This window comes from Phyllostomus discolor, chromosome 1, assembly GCF_004126475.2.
Source record: "Phyllostomus discolor isolate MPI-MPIP mPhyDis1 chromosome 1, mPhyDis1.pri.v3, whole genome shotgun sequence".
In the NCBI taxonomy this organism is placed as follows: Eukaryota; Metazoa; Chordata; class Mammalia; order Chiroptera; family Phyllostomidae; genus Phyllostomus; species Phyllostomus discolor.
Window position 1 is genome coordinate 743,160 of NC_040903.2, and position 17,747 is coordinate 760,906.

Genomic DNA, 17,747 nt, shown 5'->3' on the forward strand with positions numbered 1-17,747 from the left:
AGGGGGGGCCTTCCAGGACCATGGAGTCTAGCCTCAGAGGCTGGGGGTCTCCCCCTGGCCCCTCACAGTACAGGCAGCCCCTGGAGCTGTGGGTGGCCTGAACAGCGGGTGCCAGAGAGGCATTCGTGCCCGTTTTCCTGATGAACAAACCGAGTCCCAGTGCCCACGCCAGGCGGGCTAGAGGTGTGAGACTGGGGTGCCACGCCTTGCCCAGCAGACCCAAGCTCTGGCTCCCGCGGGCCACCCTTCCGGGCTTGTCTAAAAGCGGAGTGGAGCCCTGTTCCTCGCAAAGGTGGACGCAGAAGCCACAGTCACATGGACATACCCAGGCCAGTCCAGGCTCTGCCACTCGCTCCCCTGGGGTCCTTCCCCAGGGCCCTAAGGTCAGTCCCCCAGCCCCCGCCCTGCCTTCTGGTGCCTGGAAGCACCCAGTCTCCACAGCTCTGGCTCCCAGGGAAGCCGGGTAAGGACCCGCTCTGGGAGGGAGCTCAGGCAGCTCAGCTACGGGGGTGCCGCCGTCGCTCAGTAAACGCAGCGGCGAGCTCCTGGGTATCGAGCTTCCGGGGTGCAGTCCCCTTGGGTTTCAGCCCCAGGTCCTTACACCTAGCCTTCCCCCGCCCCCACGCCGCGCTCCCGCACTCGGGCTTCACCCACTGAGACCACCCTGAGCCCCCGATCCGCGGCTGGGAGAGAAGCGGGACTGCGCGCTGCGCAGAATAGAGGCCTACTCTCGGCCTCCCCGGGCGCCCAGCGGCGTGATCCCGGACCTCACCCTCCTAGTCCCGGCTCCCACGCCCTCCGAGACCGCCCGGCGCCCCCGCCCGGCCCCGCCCCCTCTAATCCCCTCCGCGGGCTCCCGGGAGTTGGGCTGCAAGCCCGCCCCCGGACCGCCCCAGGGGAGGGGCGTGTCCCTTCGGCTCTGCGCGTCTGGTGGGCGTGGCCCAGCCACCCGGGGGCGGGGCGGGGGCGGGGCCGGCGCGGGCCGGCCCCCACTGGCTGCCGCGCGCCCGGCCGCCAGGACTCAGTGCGAGGTGGCGGCGGCGGCGGCTCCGGCGGCTAGTGCTGCGCGGTCCTGCTCGGCCGGCGCACGGACGCACCGGCTAGCCGACGGCCGGAGGGGCCGGGAGCAGACGCGGGGCCGTCGGGCAGCGAGCGGAAGCAAGGGCAGCGCGCAGCGATTGGAACACCCGCGATCGCCAGGTCAGTGCGGGGGGCCAGGGCGGGCGCGGGAGGGGTCGAGGCGAGCGCGCGGCGGGGCCGGAGCGCGCGGCGGGCTCGGATCCCGAGCGGTCCCTGCAGCGGGGCCCGGCCAGGGCGCGGGCTTCCCGCTCTGGAAAGTTTGCCGCCGCCGCCGCCCTGGGAGGGCTCTGCAGCAGCCAGGCAGGGAAGGGGGAGGAGGGAGGGACCGCGGCAGGGAGGAGGCGGCCGGCGCCAGGCGGCCCGGGAGCCCTTGGCGGCGGCGGCGGGCGGGGCGGACGGGGTCGGAGGGGCTGGGGCGCAGGACCGGGCCGCAGCCGCTTCCTCCCCTTCGCGCCCGGTCCGCCCGGGTAACGAGCTGTCCGCCTCCCGCAGACTCCCGAGCCGCGCACTCCTCCCGCCGGTGCCAGGGCCGGGCCATGGGGGGCAACATGCCCGCGAGCACCGCCTGAAGACGCCGTAGCCCCTGCCCCCGCGATGGGCGCCCCGGTTTGGGCTATCGCGCTCTGCGTGGCCGTAGTGGTCGCGGCCCGTACCACCTCGGGGCTCCCGGCCGCGGAGCAGCGCGTCGTGCGGAGAGTGGCAGGTAAGGAAGGGCCGGACAGGACAGGGAGGGGCCACAGGCCCCGCGGGCAGAAGCGTCCCAGCTCCGGAACTGGCGCCTGGGTGAGTGTAGGACGCCGATCTGAGACGGCCCCAGGGCGCGCCGTGGGCTGCCACCGCGGGGCCTGTGTCCGGGTTTCTGTCGCCCTCCTTCCCCGGGGATCACGGCCAGAGCTGGCACGGCAGTGTGTGGGGCGCCTGGAGCCAAGTGCGAGGTTGCGGTGGGTGCGGGCCCGGCGCTGGCGTCCGCAGCCCCCTGCTTCCGCGCTGCCCCGGGTGAGGGCGCGGTCCGCCCTAGGCGCCGTCGGGAGGGCGCGGGGGGCTGCGTTTCCAGGATCCCTATTGTTGTTCTGTGGGTTTTGCACTGACGGAAAGTTTCTATTGTTGGTGCCGCTCCCCCAACCCCCTTCGGGGCCCCGGTTCATGGCCAGCTTTGGCCAAAGCGAGGGACGGTGCTTTGGAGGGAGGGTAGGAGAGTGCGTCAGCCCGCGACCCGTCCTTTGCTCCTCCGCGGCTCCCCTGACAAGGAGCTACGGTTCTAGTGTCTCCGACGGCCCACCCCGCTCTCATGCCCTGTGACTGGATGTGTCTGCCCCCCCGCGGGTGCACGCGGGGCGCCGCCGCGAGGTGAGAGGGCGGATATCCGAGGGACATGGAGCCGCGGACACCGGTTGGTAGCGAGGGTCCCGCGGGACATCGAGGGTCTTGAGGAGGGCCGGGCCGGCGGGGTGATGGCCGCTGAGGAGCGGGAGCGCGTCTGGGCGCCAGGCCCCGCCCAGCACACGCGCCACGGCCCTCAAGGCGCTGCGCGCAGCCCCGCGGAGCCCGGCTGGGCGCTCCCGATGCCACCGCCCCGCACACGTGCCGCCAGGCTCCGGGCGGCAGGGCAGAAACTTGTGGTCCGGGTGTTGGCCACCGGGAGCCCGCCCCTTGGGGACGGCTACCTCCAGGGCACGGCGAGGGGGCTGAGCGAGGCCTGCCCCCAGCCCGGCGGCTGCATGGAGGGAGGCCTTCGCCCGGTGAGCTCACGCCCCACCCGGGCGCACCCGAACAGCCGCTCCTTTGTACCTCGGCGCGGCCACAGACGCGCATTGATGGCGGGGCCAGGCCGCCTCGCGGGGAGGTGTGAGCGCAGCGGCTGGGGCGCGCCGTGCCAGGGAGGCGGCGGCCGGCCGCGGGCAGGACGCAGGCAGATGGTGGCCCGCCCTCCCCGCGCCCCCCGCGCCCCTTTCTCCGGCGGCGGCTGCAGCCTCCCGGAACAATGTCATTTTTTTATGAATGAAAGTGGGCCCGGCGCTTGAATGTGCGTGTCATTCAGCGGCGTGACAGAGGCCGTCGGGAGGTCAGCGCGCGCTTTTAGCGCCTGCTCCGGCGGCCCCCGCTTCCAGGGGCTCCGAATAAGCGGCCGCGGGGGGAGCCCCGCATTAGCATTCGCATTCGCATTCAGATAAAGATATTACTCCCTACGGCCAGGGAATGTCAACTAGCCCCGGGGGAGGGGGCGGCCGCGGGCCGCAGACCCTCTCCAGGACCCCCTGTGGCGCGCCGGGCTCGTGGCCTCCTCCATCCCTAGCGCTGGGACGGCAGCAAAGCCTGTGGTGCCTCCCCCCGCCCCCCGCCAATGGGGGCCTGGGTCAGAGGCCGGCGAGGGCCCCCCAGGGCCGCGGAAGGGGTCTGCGGCCTCCCGCCTCCGCCCCGCCGGCCCCTCCTCGCCCCCGCAGTACAGCTGGTGAAACAGGTAGTAAGTAGATAGGTCAATAAACTTAATCCGGTTCCTTTGAGAGATGGGCGGGCTGGGCAGTAAACACACAAAGGCCTTGTGAAATTTCCAGAGGTGCCGGCTGGCACTTCCCGGGGAACACAAGTTGCGGAGCCGGAGCCGGGTGGGGTCAAGGACAGCGGAGGAGGGGCGCAGCTGCTGGGCTGCCCTGGCGACCCCAGGCCGGCCCTAACCCTCTGGCCTGCTTCTCCGCAGGGGGTCTCGTTGGCCGGTGAGGGGCCCAGGCAGGGTCCCCCACGCGGAAGGAAGGTTGGTGGGGGCAGCAGGAGGCTGCCCCCCTGCAGCCCGACCCCACCCAGCCGGCAGGGGTCTGGGGAGGGCTGGGCACCTCCCTGACTACAGCCTCTCCCACCGCCTCCTCCGCAGGGCTGGACTTTGAGCCTGCAGGGCCTCCGGGTGGTTCATTAACCTGGGCTGAGCCCCAGGCTGGACTTGTGGCCGCTGAGCCCCCGCGTGGAGGCCACCGGGGCCTCCTCCCCCCGGGTTTCAGGCCCCACTGGGGACCTGTCGCCCCAGGAGCGCCCGGCCTCAGAAAACTCCTCGTAATAAAAGCTCGTTGGAGCCCCGCTGACGTCAGGGGCGGAGAAGTGAAGAAGCCTCGGTGGGCTGAGCTCGTGCTGCGGAGGCGAAGGGCCGTCCTGCAGCTTGGTTTGTATTGGGGCACCCGGGGGGCGAGCTCCAGGGAAGCCGTGGGGGGGGCGGGGGGGGCGGTGGGCCGGAGCCCCTCACCCGGTCGGTCGAGCAGGCCAGCGCATGCAGGTGGTATGTGGCAGTGAGATAGCGCCGCCCGTCCCCCCCCCCCCCCCCGCACCCCACCCTGGGGCGCCTTCCGGAGGTCCGGAGGAGAAGATCGCTCTGAGATTTCAGAAGCATCCCATCTTATCTTAGATGCGCCAAGAATAAGGCATTCTCAGAGGCCAAGACTGACCTTTGTCCAGGAAGCGCCGGGCCTTGCACGTAACCACCCGCACGTAACCCCTGGCGCTGACCCCGGGCCCTGCCCCCCGGTCAGTCAGGGAGCTGCATGACCGGCCCACTCCGTGTGGTGACCTTGGTCTCTGGGCCTGGCCTCCCCTGAGCTGGTCAGCCTTCGAGTGCGGCCCCCTTTTCTGTCCGTTTTCCGCCTGGACCTGGAGGGGACAGAGGGGTCTCCTTGAGGAGGTGGGACCCGCCTGCCCGGGCTGCGGTTTGGGGGGCTCACACCCACCGGGCCACGTAGGGCTGAGTGATCAGCAGATGAAGTGAGATGTGATTGGAGCCTCTTCTCTCTGCGATGGGGGGGGCTCCCTGACCCCAGGCCCTGTCGGGGCTCAAGGCCGCCCACCACAGGCTGGCGGGCACTGCTGGGCCTGCCCCCGGAGCCCCGGTTTCCTCGCCTGTCCCAGAGGGCCGACCACGGAAGGGCTGTTGCGAGGATTAGGCTGGATAATCCTGTAAACCCTCATTAGCCCGCCCACCATTGGGGCCCCCCTTTTTTTCTGACTTTGTTACGAAACTTTTCAGGGTGTTTCCGTGGGGGGGGGAGTGGTGCAGAACTTTTGCCCGCGGCCTCAGGGCCCCTCGGAGGTGCCTCTGCCCTGGGCTCCCCCAAAGTGTGTCTCTGGCTGAGGCCCGGGGCCAGGAGGGAGAGCGGGGGACAGCTTCCGCACCCCAGGCCGAGGGCTCTGTCCCTTTGGACCCTGTGGCCGTGCGTGCCGTGCGGTCTGCTCCAGGCTGGACGCCTGCTTCTTGGTGCTGTCCACAATGACCCCACGGCCGGGTGCCCCCCAGGCCTCGCTGACCTCTGACTCAGGACACACTCAGCCTGGCTGTGACTGTGCCCGGGGCCCATCACCTCTGGGTGGTAGACCCGGGGCAGGGGTGGGGGTGGGGAGTCTCCTGCCCCCGCCTCCGCGTACTCTGGGGCTCTGACTGCGTGTGGAGGCCTCCCTGGCACCACAGGGGTGGAAACTGAGGCAGGGCCAGGGCGTGGCAGGGTCGGGAGGACGGCTCAACTGGGAGACCGGCCGGCCGGCTGGGCTCGGCCTCCCTGGGGCGCCCCCCCTCCCTTGGGCTCTGGCGATGGGCTGCCCTCGACACGTGGCCCCTGGTCAACCTCAGCCCTTTGCGGCCGGGGCAGGTGGAGGCCGCTGTGCAGGTGGGAGCAGGCCCTGCAGAGCCCACCGGGGCGCCCGCCCTCCACCATGGCACTCGGGTGCCACTGTGGCACAGCACCTCTGCGCCCCGATGTGTCTGGGCCCCAGTGTCTGTGGCAGCAGGGAGCCCCCTTTTCTTGATCGAGAAGGACCCCTTCCTGGGGCCGCTCTGGGGGCGGGGCGGAGGCCTGACCACCCCCCAGGGGGAGCAGGACCCTGAATCGTGGGTGTCGGAGCGCCCCCCCCACGCCTGTCTCTGTGCACCCCAGGGCTCCAGGGGAGCCTGTGTGTGGGATCTGCTGGGGGCGGGGTTGGGGGGATTCCGCCTGGGTGGCTGACCGGCTGGGGACTGACTGCCTCCTGCAGGCCCTGCGCTGGGCAGGGGGGTGGGCAGGGCAGGGGTGAGCCCCCGCCCCTACCCGGGCGGGTGGCTGCTCAGCGTGGCTGGCCTGGGGTGCTCGGCCTCCCCTCAGCCTGGTGCTGGACCAGGCTGAGGGGAGTCCTTGTGTGGACGGGCTGACCTGCCCAGACCAGACCGGAACCGACGGCTGTTGCCCTTGGGCCGGGGCCTGGGGCTGAGGCTGCCGCTCTGGCCTGTTCTCGGCCTTCTGGGGGGCCCCCGTCAGCTCCCGGCGCTGGGTGGTCCCCACAGGATGTAGTGGCCGGGGCGGGGGGCTGGCGTGCGGGCCGGGTGCCCTCAGACTGTGGGGTCCCCGGGACGCAGACTCTGGATGCTTCGGGCGCCCTTCTGGCGGGCGCTGGGCCCGGGAGGGCGTCTGAGGCGGACGGGCAGAACGGGGCCTGCTGGGGGCGAGGGGCCTGGTGTGGCCGGCAGGGCAGCTGGGCCCTCGAATCTAGGCCACGCGTCGGCAGAATGACAAGTAACGGAGCAGCTGACCCAGCTGGGTGGGGAGGGCGGCCCCTGCGGCAGGACCACCCAGCCCCGTCCAGGGCCCTCCGCCTGGCCGCCTGCCTGCTGGGCATTGTCCGGCCCCGACAGGGAGGGCGGGGGGGGGGGACGGCCAGCCTGGCCAGCGCCGAGCCCCTGGGTCTCGGGCCCGGGGGGGGCCTCCCGGGAGCTGGGCAGCCATGGCGTGGCAAGGTGGTCTCCTCTTCTGACGTTTTCCTTCCCGGCCTGTGTCCTCAGCTGTAAGATGGGGGTCCCAGGCACCTTCCCCCCAAATTCAGAGTGGGTTTTGTGTTTCTAAACGGCTGAGGAAACTGGAGGGAAGGAGAGTCCTTCGTGACACGCCGAGATCGGGGTTTCGGTGCCCGTGACTACGGCCCCACCGCGGTGCGGCCCGCCGGCTCCTGCTCGGTGGCAGCGCGGCCCCCGGGGCCGAGGCTGGTGGGCCCAGCCCCTCAGGGTGGTCTACAGCACCACGGCCCGACACCCTCCTGCCGCTGCTGCGGTGGCGGGTCCGTGGGGTGGGGCGCGCCTGCGGAGCCCCACCATTGTCCCTCACGGCCGCCCGTCTCGCCCACAGAGGACCCGGAGCCCGAGCCCGGCCAGCAGGAGCAGCTGGTCTTCGGCAGCGGGGACACCGTGGAGCTGAGCTGCCCCTCACCCGCAGGCGGCCCCGCGGGGCCCACCCTCTGGGTTAAGGACGGGGCAGGCCTGGCGCCCTCGGACCGCGTGCTGGTGGGGCCGCGGCGGCTGCAGGTGCTCAACGCCTCCCACGAGGACGCCGGGGCCTACAGCTGCCGGCAGAGGCTCACCCAGCGGGTCCTGTGCCGCTTCAGTGTGCGGGTGACAGGTGGGTGTCTGCCGGCGCCCGCGGGCGCTCTGGGAGGCCGGGCTCTCGGGCCGCAGGTCTGAGGGGTCGCCGGTGCCAGTGGAGAGCTGGGCACCCCCGGCGGCACCGCCTGAGGGCGGACCCGCTGGGCCTCCTGGGCAGGCCCGGGAGGGGGCGCAGACACGGCCCTGCTCCACAGCCCGCCTCTCTGCACTGCAGATGCCCCGTCCTCCGGAGACGATGAGGATGAGGAGGAGGAGATGGAAGACACAGGTGAGACCAGGCTGGGGAGAGGTTTGAAATGCGGAGAGAGGGGGGCGGGGCCCTCTGGGGTGGGGGGGGGCAAGTAGGCAGGAGGAGCCAGCCAGCGGGGCGGGAACCCCAGGGTGCGGGCGGAGGTGTAGGGCAGAGAGGGGCCTGGGAGAGCCGCGAGCTGGGCCCAAGCCCCCTCCGCGGAGGGCGGCCCCCCAGGACGCGGCAGGAACAGCTTGAACCCGGGGACAAGTGCATCCTTCTCCCTTAGTCCCGTGGGGGGTTCCAAGCCGAACTTCCTGCCCGGCTGCCCCTCCACCCTCTCCCAGCCACACTCGCCTGGGGCCCTGCCCGCCCTGGCTGTCTCGGGCTGGGGTCTGCTGCTGTCCACCTGTGTGGGCTCTGGGTGCCTCTGCCCCCTGGACTCCCCAGCATCTGTCCGCATACCCCCTTCCTGGGCCTCAGCACCCTCCTCGGGGAGGGCAGCAGGCTTCCGGGGAAGGGGTGCCTCCCCTCTGGGGGATGCCTGCCCAGCCCTCCCCCCCAGCAGGAATGCAGCCCCCACCCTGGCCCTAGAGGAGGAGAAAAACCTGTTGGGCTCTGGGGGTGGGGACAGAGCAGCCCTGACACCAGGGTGGGAGGGGCGGGGCCTCCTGGGGGCCCTGGCACTGCTGTCGCCCCGTCCCCACCTGCTGCCCTGCAGGCCCTGGGGTGCAGCCGAGGGTGGCGCCCCGGAGCCTCTGGGGCTCCAGCTTGTGGGGGCAGCTGTGCCCGACCCCCTGTGACTGCTTCTGAGGCTGGCCTGCCTGTCCGGCGCTGAGCTTCCCGACCCGGCCTGACCCGGCCCCTCTGTCCCCTGGGCGGGTGGGCGAGCTCCCAGGAGGCACCGTGTGTCCTGCAGACTCCCGGGGGCCAGTGTGCGACACCCTGGGGGTGTGTACAGGGAGGGCAGGGGGCTCGGGGCCTGGCCGAGGGAGCACCCCAGGTGCTGCGGAGTCCGCCGGGAGCCTCCCCTGGCCCAGGCCGGCCCCTCGAAAGGCCCCCGACCTCCTGCAGCAGAGAAACTGAGGCTGGAAGGGCGGGCCACGGGCCTCGACCCCCCACCCGGCTTATGGCCTCCCTGTGCCCGTCGCCAGCAGGGGCCCCGTACTGGACGCGGCCCGAGCGGATGGAGAAGAAGCTGCTGGCCGTGCCGGCCGCCAACACCGTCCGCTTCCGCTGCCCGGCCGCCGGCAACCCCACGCCGTCCATCACCTGGCTGAAGAACGGCAAGGAGTTCCGGGGCGAGCACCGCATCGGGGGCATCAAGGTGGGCCCGGGGGGCGGGCCGGGGGCGGGCCGGGGTGTTGGGGGCGGGGCCTGCCCTGGGGTCCTCACCGCCGCGTGCGCCCGCAGCTGCGCCACCAGCAGTGGAGCCTGGTCATGGAGAGCGTGGTGCCCTCGGACCGCGGCAACTACACCTGCGTCGTGCGGAACCGGCTGGGCAGCATCCGGCAGACCTACACGCTGGACGTGCTGGGTGAGGCCCCGGGCCGCCGTGGGGGGCGGGGGGGGCGGGGCTGGGGGGCGCCCCGGCCGGCCGGCGCCGCTGAGCCCCGCCCGCCCGCCCGTCCGCCCCCAGAGCGCTCTCCGCACCGGCCCATCCTGCAGGCGGGGCTGCCGGCCAACCAGACGGCGGTGCTGGGCAGCGACGTGGAGTTCCACTGCAAGGTGTACAGCGACGCCCAGCCCCACATCCAGTGGCTGAAGCACGTGGAGGTGAACGGCAGCAAGGTGGGGCCGGACGGCACGCCCTACGTCACCGTGCTCAAGGTGGGTGCTGCCCCCTGCTGGCGGGGCGGGCGCCGGGCGGGAGGCCGCAGCTGGGCCCCGGGGGCTGGACCGGTGGGGGGCTCCCCTCGGCCGGCCCTGCCTGAGGGGTGGGGGCTGAGTCCCAGCTTGCCCCCCCCATGAGCTCCCGGGGTTCTCGGCCCCGGAAACAGACCTGCAGAGGACCCTGGGGTGGGCCCTGCGCCGAGCCCCGGCCGGCCCGTGGCCACTGAGACCACTGAGCGCCCTCTTGGGTCTGGGAGGCTGGGCACTGCCCCTGGGGCCGGGGGGGCACTGGGCGGTGTCCCTGTGTTCTGAGCGGCTCGCCACCCAGCCCGAGCCTCTGGCCTTGGGGCAGGACAGCCTCAGCGCCGTTCCCAGGGCCCCGTGTGGGGGCCGCCTGTGTCAGGGTGGTTGCGACACTGGCAGCCCAAAGAGAAACATCTGTTTAGAGACGAGACAGGCCGGCGGGGGTGGGGAGCAGGGGCTCAGGCTGCGGAGTCCAGACCCGGCTGGGCGAGGCCGGCTGGGCCCATGGGGTGGTGTCTCAGCACCGAGGTCGGCCCGTGAGCTGCCCGCCCGGTCCGCAGGCCCAGCCTGGGCCCCGGGGGCAGGGGTTGGCATGCACCAGCCTCTCGGGGCCCTCCGGGGCGCCTGCCAGGGCTGGGCCCTGGGCTGGGGAAGGTGGGCGAGGGCGGGCGCGCCGTGAAACCACAGTCTTTTGCCGAGAGATGCCCATGCGCCTCCTCCAGGCAGCCTGCCGGGCTGGCCAGGCCCCACTCGTTTGTTCGTTCCTTGGGGGCCGCCCGCCGCCGGCCTCCAAGCCTCGGGGTCCAGGGCCGCCCTCCGGGCCCTCCGGCCGGGCGGTGGCGGGCGCGCCTGAGCGGGGTCTCTTGTCCCCGCAGTCCTGGATCAGTGAGGCTGTGGAGGCCGACGCGCGGCTGCGCCTGGCCAATGTGTCGGAGCGCGACGGGGGCCGGTACCTCTGTCGGGCGTCCAATTTCATAGGCGTGTCCGAGAAGGCCTTTTGGCTGCGCGTTCGCGGGCCCCCCGCAGGTAACGACTCTGTCCCACGCCTGCCTGGCTCGCCGCCGCCGCCGCCGAGCTCCAGCTCCGACGCCCAGCCCCCTGCCCGCTGCTCCCCCCGTCTGTCCCGCTCCCCCCATTTCCCCACCCCCACCCCCCGTGCCGTGCGCCCGCGCCACGCGAGTGTCACCGCCGCCGTGAGGCCGGCGCCTGTGGCCTCCGGGTGCCTGCCTGCCTCCCGGAGCCCTGCGGCCTGCTGCCCCTGCCTGTGCCCCCTCCCCCCCCCCGACGGCCCTCCGCCCTGCGGGGGCCGCGCCCCTCTGCCTGCCACGCTGCTCTCCCCTCCTCCGTGGCCCGTGGCTGCCCCCGGCCCGCTGCCTGCCCCCCGCTGTGCGCCCCCCCTCCGCCCGCCCATGCCCCCCTCCGCTGAGTGTCCGTGCTCACCCCGCTCGCTGCTGCTGCTGGCCGCGCGCCTGGTGCTCTCGTGGGACAGAGGACTCGCCGGTGGAGGGACTGGCTTCGGGCTCGGTGTGGACGCACGAGGCAGAGGACCCTCGGCCGCCGCGGCGTGGCGTGGTGGTGGCGGTGGTGGTGGCGGTGGCGACCGCGTTTTCCTTGCAGCCTGGCTGGTCGTCGCCCGCGGACCGTGGCTCTGGCGCCCCCGGGGGGCTGGCGCTCGCCTATCGCGCTCTGTTCTCTCCCGGCAGACGGCGGGCGCCAACACCACCGACAAGGAGCTGGAGGTTCTGTCCTTGCGCAATGTCACCTTTGAGGACGCGGGGGAGTACACCTGTCTGGCGGGCAATTCTATCGGGTTTTCCCATCACTCTGCGTGGCTGGTGGTGCTGCCAGGTACTGGCTCCTGCTGCTGCTGCCGCTGCTTGCGCTGCACCTGTGCTCCGGTCGCTGGCTCGGGGCACGCCAACGCCGCCACGACCCGGGGTGGGGGGGACCCCGAGGCTCACGGCCGCCGTGCTCTGGGCCTGGGCTGGGATCAAAGTCCTCCTGTCTCTGTGCTGGCCCCCCAGGGGCCCTACTGGGACCCCCACAGTCCGAGTGGCAGCGTTGGCGTCTCCCCAGGGTGCGGGTGTGGGTGCTGCTGGTTCTGCTGGGCTGCTCCTCTTGGGCGTTTCTGGCCGCAGGACCCTTGCCGAGCGGGGTGCTGGCCTCAGCGCCCCGGCCGGGGCCGAGCACCCTCCCCCCGCCCCCACGGCGGCCGTGGGCCCGTGGGGGCTCGCCCGCGGCCAGGCCAGGCCCCGATGTCCGTGTCTTTGCAGCCGAGGAGGAGCTGGTGGCGGCGGGCGCGGCGGGCAGCGTGTACGCGGGCGTCCTCAGCTACGGCACGGGCTTCGTGCTCTTCATCCTGGTGGTGGCCGCCGTGACGCTCTGCCGCCTGCGCAGCCCCCCCAAGAAGGGCCTGGCGCCCGCCGTGCACAAGGTCTCGCGCTTCCCGCTGAAGCGACAGGTAACAGAAAGTAGATACCAGGTTCCGAGCCGCCTGTCCGCCGGCCGCGGCTGCCCGGGCTCCCCCACCACCCTCCGTCCCCTGGGTGCGTGCTGGGTGGGGGGCGGGGGGGGGCCCTGTGCTGCAGAGGGCCCGGTCGCACGGCCCCGCGGCGCCAACCTGCCCCTGCCGACCCAAGCAGGTGTCCTTGGAGTCCAACTCCTCCATGAACTCCAACACGCCGCTGGTGCGCATCGCCCGGCTGTCCTCGGGGGAGGGCCCCGCGCTGGCCAACGTCTCGGAGCTCGAGCTGCCCGCCGACCCCAAGTGGGAGCTGCCCCGGGCCCGGTCAGTGGGGCGCCGGAGCGTCGACCCGGCGAGGGGCTGGGGGGGGGGCCCACATGGGGTGGGGGGACCGGGCCTTGGGAAGGTGCTCCTGAGGTGGGCGGGGCCGGCGAGCGAGGCCCCACCCCCTCCGAGTGCTCTGTGGGCCGAGGGCCAGAGGCTGGAGGGGCAACGACCTTCGTCCCCGTGAGCGTGGTCTCCGGGGCGCGTGTGGAAGGCTTCCTGGAGGTGGTGGCACTGGGGTCCCAAGGCCACTGGGGCGACGGGGGTGCTCACTGCTGCGTCTGCCCCCAGGCTGACCCTGGGCAAGCCCCTCGGGGAGGGCTGCTTCGGCCAGGTGGTCATGGCGGAGGCCATCGGCATCGACAAGGACCGGGCCGCCAAGCCGGTCACCGTGGCCGTGAAGATGCTGAAAGGTGAGGGAGGCAGGTGGCGGGGCCCCGGGGTGGGGCGGGGCGGGGCGGCCGGGGCTGCGCTGCCTGACCGGCCGGCCGTCCCCACCCAGACGATGCCACCGACAAGGACCTGTCCGACCTGGTGTCGGAGATGGAGATGATGAAGATGATCGGGAAGCACAAGAACATCATCAACCTGCTGGGCGCCTGCACCCAGGGCGGTGGGTGCCCCGAGGCGTGGGGGAGGCGGGGTGGGGGGCTGGTGGGGGGCTGGTGGGGGCGGCAGGGCGGGAGGGTGCTGAGGGCGGCCCCCTGAGGTGCCGGTGCCCGCAGGGCCCCTGTATGTGCTGGTGGAGTTCGCGGCCAAGGGCAACCTGCGCGAGTACCTGCGGGCCCGGCGGCCCCCGGGCACGGACTACTCCTTCGACACCTGCCAGCTGCCCGAGGAGCAGCTCACCTTCAAGGACCTGGTGTCCTGTGCCTACCAGGTGGCGCGGGGCATGGAGTACCTGGCCTCGCAGAAGGTGAGCGGCGGGGGCGGTGGGGGCGGCGGTCTCCGGGGCGGCCCCGGGGGGCGTGGCCGGCGGGGCCACCACGGCCCTGACCTGCAGCCCTGACCTCCGGCCCCCAGTGCATCCACAGGGACCTGGCGGCCCGCAACGTGCTGGTGACGGAGGACAACGTGATGAAGATCGCGGACTTCGGCCTGGCCCGTGACGTGCACAACCTCGACTACTACAAGAAGACCACCAACGTGAGCCTGGCTCAGGGCGGGCGGGGGCGGGCGGGGGCGGGGGCGTCCCGGCGTGGGGGCGTCTGGCGGCCAACCCGCGGCTTCCCCCTCAGGGCCGGCTGCCCGTGAAGTGGATGGCGCCCGAGGCCCTGTTCGACCGCGTCTACACCCACCAGAGTGACGTGTACGTGGCCCCCAGACCCTGACCTCAGGGGAGGGGGGAGGGGCTGCAAGGGGCCCGGGCCCAGGGCAGGGCTGGGGGGCCCCGGGGGCGGGCCTCGGTCCCCAGCAGGAGCCCCCGGGCCTTTTGGTCCTACGCCCTGCCCCCGCCTCGGCCGGCGGCGGAGCTCGCCTCCAGTGCGGGGCTGACGGCACCGTGCGCCCCGCAGGTGGTCCTTCGGGGTCCTGCTCTGGGAGATCTTCACCCTGGGGGGCTCGCCGTACCCCGGCGTCCCTGTGGAGGAGCTCTTCAAGCTGCTGAAGGAAGGCCACCGCATGGACAGGCCGGCCAACTGCACCCATGACCTGTGAGGGCCCTGCCGGGTGGGCCAAGGGAGGGGGTCCCACCCAGGGCTCGGGGGGGGGGGGGGCAGCCCGGACGGCAGCTCACCGAGCCCCCCCCCCCCCAGGTACATGATCATGCGGGAGTGCTGGCACGCCGTGCCCTCGCAGCGGCCCACCTTCAAGCAGCTGGTGGAGGACCTGGACCGCATCCTCACGGTGACATCCACGGATGTGAGTGCCCTGCTTCCCCCCTGCGGGGGGCGGGGGGGGGCGGGGCGGGGGCCGGGGCACTGACTCCCCCCGCCCGCCTGCAGGAGTACCTGGACCTGTCGGTGCCCTTCGAGCAGTACTCGCCGGGCGGCCCGGACACCCCCAGCTCCAGCTCCTCGGGGGACGACTCCGTGTTTGCCCACGACCTGCTGCACCCGGCCCCCCCCAGCAGCGGGGGCCCGCAGACGTGAAGGGCCCCCCCCCCGACCGCAGGCCGAGCCCCCGCCAATGTGAGAGTGGGCCCCGGCCCACTGTGCTGCTCTGGGTGTGCCACCGCCCACTGGGGCCGGCAGCCCAGGCCTGAGACCCGGCCCGGATGGACGCATGGGCAGACAGCGTTGCATCTGCGTGTGTGTGTGTGTGTGTGTGTGTGTGTGCACGCCTGCATGCGTGTGAGAGAGAGTCTCCAGGCCCCCGGTGCGGGGTCCCCGGGGTGCCCGGCCTGCTGTACAACGACCTCCTGGCCACTGTGCCAGCAGCACCAGGGGACGGAATGTAGAATGTAAGCCCCCCCCCAAGGCCCGCACCACCACCCCCAGGGATCAGCTCCGGGCTTTGGCGTCCCCCAAGTGCCCCGGCGGAGCCTGTGGGGAGGGCCCCTCGGGGTGTGCCTCCTCCCCCTCCCCCCGCAGCACCTTGCGCCTGGGGGTGAGCGTTAGCACAGAGCCCCCCCACCCCTCAGTGACTGAGATTACGGGTACCAGAAGGCAGGAGCCTTGAACTTCTATCCGAGAGGTTTATCCCAGAGAGGAGTGTACATTTCTATGAGTAGATGCCGTGTGTGGCGCCCATACACGTATATAAATGTCCACCTGTGTCCATCTGGAAGGAGAGAGGCTCCCGGGACGCCCGCGGCCCGAGCCCGGGAGGCCTGGGCCCCCCCTCCCCCGCAGCGACTCACACGGGTGCAGACCACCAGGGTGGGGGTCGGGGCCTTCCCAGCACCACAGTTTTGTTTTAAAAATTGTACCTGGACCTGTACATTTGTAAAGCTATTTATGGACCCTCGGGCCCCGGGCCTGCCCCCCCCCCCCGCCCCCCACAAAGCTGTAGCGTTCAGCCCGCCACCCAGCTGTGGCTCAAGTCTTAACTTATTATTAACAACCGAGGAGGTTTCTGCCTTGGTCAGGGGGCCGCTGAGGGCGCGCCCAGCGCTGGGCACCCCCGGCCGGAGCGGCCCCCTGCTCCCACGGGGTGCACGGTAGTGTGAGGTCACCCCTCGGGGGGGGGATGGGGGATGTCCTTCCTTTGGCCTTCGGTTGCAGGGGAATTCAGTTTCTGTAGGGTTTTTTCTTTAGGAGATTTATTTTTGTGGACTTCAGAGCAAGCCGGTATTTTCGTACGGTTGTGACGGCTGTGGCCCGGGCCGGGAGGCAGCTTCCCGGGGGGCCGGCCCTGCACGCAGGTTCAGATGTTATTAGATGTTACAAGTTTATATATATATATCTATATATATAATTTATTGAGTTTTTACAAGGTGTACTTGCTGTAGATTTAACACTTCTTACGCAATGCTTCTAGACTTGCACAGCCCGGCCCGCTGCCTTCCTTCAGAGCTTGGGGGTGCGAGCCGGGAACTCAGTTCTGTTCCTTTCTGTCCTGTTACCGTGGCGAGTCGGGCGACTGCCCTCTGCTCGGCGGGGCGCGGGCGGGCGGGCAGGGGGGCGGGGTGGTCTGTTCTCGGCCCCCCGGCCTCGTGGGGGCCGGAGGTGTCGCCCGCACACTGGCAGACATGCTTTCCAAAAATAAACAGTGATTCAGCTCAGAGCCTGCTCCGGGCTTCCTGGTCCCCGGCCCTCCTGCGAGTCCAGGCGGCTTCTTGTCCTCGCCGCCCCACCTGGGACGGGCCCGCCTGCCCTGGGGGGGGGGGGGTGACCAGCTCCTGCAGCAGCAGCATCAGCACAGGCCTGGGGGGGGGGCCCCCGGGATGGGATGGGCCGGGCCACCCCCTCCCCCTCCCCTGGGAGTTTCCAGCCCCGGGCAGGGGCTCTGAGGGGAGCAACCCTGGGCACCACCAGCGTGAGGGGCTGGCGTGTCCAGCTGGGGCTGGATGCCAGCAAGGCCGAGCCTCCGTGTGTGTCACCAATGGTCTCTGTGGCCCAGGTTTCAGGGGTCCCCGGTGCAGGGAGTGCAGATGCCCTGGTGTCCATGGGGGTGGGGGTGGTACTGAGGGAGGAGGGGCCGTGGGCCTGCCCGGTCCCAGCTCCCCTAGCCGTGCAGTCCAGGTGGGCCCTGGGGGTCATGTCCTGAGGACCGGTTCTGAGGCCTCCCCCTTTCTGGCCCACCCCTGGCGTCTGTGGTGGGAGTGGGGGGGCAGTTTCTGGGCGGGGGCCCCAAGGAGCCACATGGAAGCGAAGTCTTCATCTAGTGCCCGATCCAGCCAGACTCCAGGACACCACCGCCTGCTCTGGTGGCCACACGTCCGCCCCGGCTGCCTTCCTGCCCCCCGCCCCCGCACCCTCAGCGGGGCTGGTGCACGCCCCTCGGGCTTCTCCTGTGCCCATGCGCTGCCCGGCTCCCGTGACTTCGGGTGGGAGAGGACACAGCAGGGCACCCACGTGGCAGTGCTGGGGAGCAAGTCCAGGAAGGCTTCCCGGAGGAGGCAGCCATGCCCAGGTCAGGTGGGGAGGCGACGGATTTGGGGACAGGTGCCACGCAGACAAGGATGAATCCCGGAACCCGGTACTGCCCAGGGCTGGCTGGCCGGCCCTCGGGACCCACACCCCGCTCTGCCTTGTGACCTGGGACGCTTCTGCCCCCCGCCCCCCCCACTCTCCTGAGGGACTCTGCTGGGGCAGCAGCCCCTGGGTCCTGTGAACTCGCACTCCGGCTTCTGAAGCAGCTCGCCCGTTTCCCTGTGTTCAAGTCACCGTTTGGGTAACAGGCATGGCCCAGACCCCGACCCCACTTGGGGCAGTGTTCCGGCGCCGGGCCCCCGGACGCTCACCCCCTGGGGACGATCAGGGACCGTGCCCCCACGGCAGGGAGCGCACCCACCACCCCCCCTGCACCCCCTGCCCGCTCAGGTCCCATCCTGGTGGCGGCCTGGCGTGGGCCGCAGGCGCCCTCTAGTGGCCGAGGGTTTGCGTCCTTGAGAGACGCCCTGTTCTCTGCGGCCGGGTGGGCTCGCTGTGGGCTTGTGACACCTGGGTCCTGGCCCCCGGGGCTGTGGAGGTGGCCTCCTGGGACGCTGGGCTGGGTGGGGAACTTGGTGGGTCACTCCAGATGCCGGGCGGGTGGGCACAGGCGGCTCGGTCCCCAGGCCTCCGCAGCCCCCACCCGCTCGGCTCCTCCTCTGATTGCTCCACCTGCCTGGCCGCACCTCCGGGGCCCGACCTGCCCCTGCCCAGTCCCCGCCCTCCCCTCCCCCTCACGTCCTGAGGGGGCTCACCTGGCTCCCCACTGGAGCGGCTGTCGGAATTTGGTTCACAGCTTGCAGCTTCGACCCGCCCACCCCACCCGGCCGGACACCAACCAACCAGACACCCCCGCCCTGTTCCCAGGTGGGGTGAACCCGT

General features: G+C 71.8%; 1 protein-coding gene across 10 annotated transcripts; it reads left to right on the forward strand.

Moving 5' to 3' along the window:
* The first annotated feature begins 1,009 nt into the window (after positions 1-1,009).
* On the forward strand, positions 1,010-15,994 carry FGFR3 (fibroblast growth factor receptor 3). Of its 10 annotated transcripts, none has more exons than XM_036017957.1 (18): positions 1,010-1,200; positions 1,573-1,783; positions 7,203-7,472; positions 7,671-7,724; positions 8,840-9,012; positions 9,099-9,222; positions 9,325-9,515; positions 10,418-10,568; positions 11,816-12,009; positions 12,185-12,330; positions 12,622-12,743; positions 12,833-12,943; positions 13,056-13,246; positions 13,354-13,476; positions 13,569-13,639; positions 13,845-13,982; positions 14,085-14,190; positions 14,274-15,204. In XM_036017957.1, the coding sequence occupies exons 2-18, from the start codon at positions 1,675-1,677 to the stop codon at positions 14,418-14,420; spliced, it is 2,421 nt and encodes an 806-aa protein (XP_035873850.1). In that variant the 5' UTR covers positions 1,010-1,200; positions 1,573-1,674; the 3' UTR covers positions 14,421-15,204. The 10 variants fall into 10 exon arrangements, with proteins under 10 accessions (XP_035873850.1, XP_035873852.1, XP_035873868.1 ...); XM_036017959.1 differs by having other exon boundaries at positions 11,816-12,003; positions 12,182-12,330; XM_036017975.1 differs by lacking the exon at positions 10,418-10,568 and adding an exon at positions 11,246-11,390.
* The last annotated feature ends 1,753 nt before the right edge of the window (positions 15,995-17,747 follow it).